Source organism: Mus pahari, chromosome 3, assembly GCF_900095145.1.
Source record: "Mus pahari chromosome 3, PAHARI_EIJ_v1.1, whole genome shotgun sequence".
Classification (NCBI taxonomy): Eukaryota; Metazoa; Chordata; class Mammalia; order Rodentia; family Muridae; genus Mus; species Mus pahari.
In genome coordinates, this window is record NC_034592.1 from 147,056,347 (window position 1) to 147,058,752 (window position 2,406).

General features: G+C 49.6%; 1 protein-coding gene across 1 annotated transcript in view; it reads left to right on the forward strand.

Annotated features, from left to right (window-relative positions):
* Dnttip1 (deoxynucleotidyltransferase terminal interacting protein 1) overlaps positions 1–2,406 on the forward strand; it is a 22,912-nt gene that overhangs the window by 10,780 nt on the left and 9,726 nt on the right. Inside the window, exons 5-7 of the mRNA XM_021193067.2 lie at positions 1,406–1,474; positions 1,716–1,769; positions 2,023–2,081. Coding sequence (XP_021048726.1) covers positions 1,406–1,474; positions 1,716–1,769; positions 2,023–2,081 — 182 coding nt within the window. The remainder of the gene's footprint in view (positions 1–1,405; positions 1,475–1,715; positions 1,770–2,022; positions 2,082–2,406) is intronic.

The window sequence follows — 2,406 nt, forward strand, 5'->3', positions numbered from 1 at the left end:
AAAAAAAAAAAAAGGAAGGGTCAGGAGAGATGGCTCAGTAGGCAGAGTGCTTGTCAGAAAAGCCTGATAACCTGAGGTTTAGCCCAAGCCCACCTAAAGGGCAGAGAGCCAACCCCATAAAGTCGGCCTCTGACTCCCTCATGTGTGTAGAAGCTGTATGCTACAACCCACAAGCACGTGTTAGTAATAATTCTTCTCTTAGAAAGTTAAGTAGGCATGACCTACTATGCTCATTGCCCCCTGCTTCCATTCTCCTGATCCCGAGCATGCTGTGCACCTGAACTGCTGAGAAGCACAAGTGTGGAACTTGGCCTCAGAGCAGAGTGAGGTAAAGCCCAGAGCAAGTTCCTATAAGTTCTAAGCTTCGGTGTTCTCATCTCTGAAGATGGGAATAGAGCCACTCCCTACCACCAGTGCTTTGCTGGGGGCCTTGGATGGAACAGTGTGTTTAAACTTAGCCCAGCATGGGCAACACAGACATACAAGATGTTAACTACATTGCAGTTACATTCATAAATATCAGGAAGGATTCTTCCTCACAAAACCTACACTTGAATACCAGGCGTGGTAGCATATACGTGTAGTCCCAGGGCTTGTGAAACAGCGACAAGAGTATCTCAGTGAGATTGAGGTCAGCCTGGTGAAGACATGGTAAAGTCTAGACCAGCCTGAGCTACACGACAAGACCCTGTCTTTTTGTTTTGTTTTGAAGATTTATTTTATATGTGTACACTGCAGCTGTCTTCAGACATACCAAAATAGGGCATCAGATCCCATTACAGATGGTTGTGAGCCACCATGTGGTTGCTAGGAATCGAACTCAGGACCTTTGGGAGAGCAGTCAGTGCTCTTAACCTCTGAGCCATCTCTCTAGCCCAAGGCATTAGCAGTTTTAAGTTAGATGCCAGCATGGCTCCCTAGCAATTCCTAGCTGAGCTTGGCTTCATGAAAAGACCCTTTCTCAAATTCATGTTGGCAAGATGGCACAGTAATTAAAGGTGCTTGCCTGACAACACATGGGAAAGACAACTGACAGGTCTGACTTACACACACACTCCACAGCATGAATTCGTGTACACACACACACACACCTTTTTTTCCCCTAGAGTCTCATGAGCATCCTAAGTGCGGAGATTAATGTGAGCTTGCTATTGTGCTTCGAACCAGGCTCAGAGCCTCACATGCACTGAGCACAGCACAGCCTTTGGTGTCTCACCAGCTCCTCTTTCTTTCATAGCTACTTTTTATAAATGGATGTATGTGCTGATATTTTTCTGGCTTTTTCATCTCTGAACATAAATGTGAGTGTCTTCCAGGAAAGCCAACCCATTCTGAAGTTGTGTTTACAAACTGCTGCCCTTCCCCACCCAGCTACTGACTGGCAGCACTGGTCTCTCCCTTTCAGGCAAAGCTGCTCTTTTCCGATGGAGAGAAAGTGATACCCAGATTGGCCCATGAGCTTCCAGGGATTAAGGTGAGAGAGAATCACTGCCCTGGGCCCATAGGAGGGGAGTCAAATGGGGGGTAGGTAGAATATGTGGACCCGGGAAATGACACAGCATCCTAGAGCCAGCCTAAGTGCACCATTCAAGACTTCTGAGACCTGGGTCGGGTGGTGGCCAGAGGCTTGAGTCCAAGGTCCCTGTTTACTGTAGCTTCTAAAACTGCAGCTCCCAGGCGCTAGCCTTGCACTGACTCTTTCCCTTTTCCTACAGCGTGGCCGGCAAGCAGAAGAGGAGTCCCACCGAGGAAGCCCCATTCCCAAAAAGGTAAGCAACTAAGTCCTTGTTGGACCTTCCAGCTGGGAAAGGGCCCTTCTGTTCCAAAAGAAGACCTCGGCTTTCATTACCTTTGGGCTTTTCTAGGCATGGGGTGGCAAGAAAAGAAACGGTTGCTTTCTGGGGCACTCCCAAGGTCATTTGTTCTCTCTGGGCAACCGTCTCCACTAACTGGCCCAGCCCCAGCAGACGAGACCAGGGATGCTACCACAGGTCAGGGCTCTGACAGCTCTTCTCTGTGCAGAGGAAAGGTCGGCCTCCTGGACATGTTCTGTCGAATGACCGCGCAGCCGCTGGCATGGTGTGAGTAGGGGTTACCAGTACTGTTAGAGCTGAAGGAAAGTGAGGGGTCTGGAGAGCATGAGTGGGAAGGAAGAGGCTGGTGGACTCGGGTCCATTGGTGTAAGCTACTGTGGGAGAGGATCCCTGATGTAGGGTAGTGAAGGGTCTATGAGATGCAGTTGCTTCATCCTGCCTTTACAAAACCCAGAAGAAGCCGGGCTTGGTGGCGTACGCCTTTAATCCCAGCACTCGGGAGGCAGAGGCAGGCAGATTTCTGAGTTCGAGGACAGCCTGGTCTACAAAGTGAGTTCCAGGACAGCCAGGGCTATACAGAGAAACCCTGTCT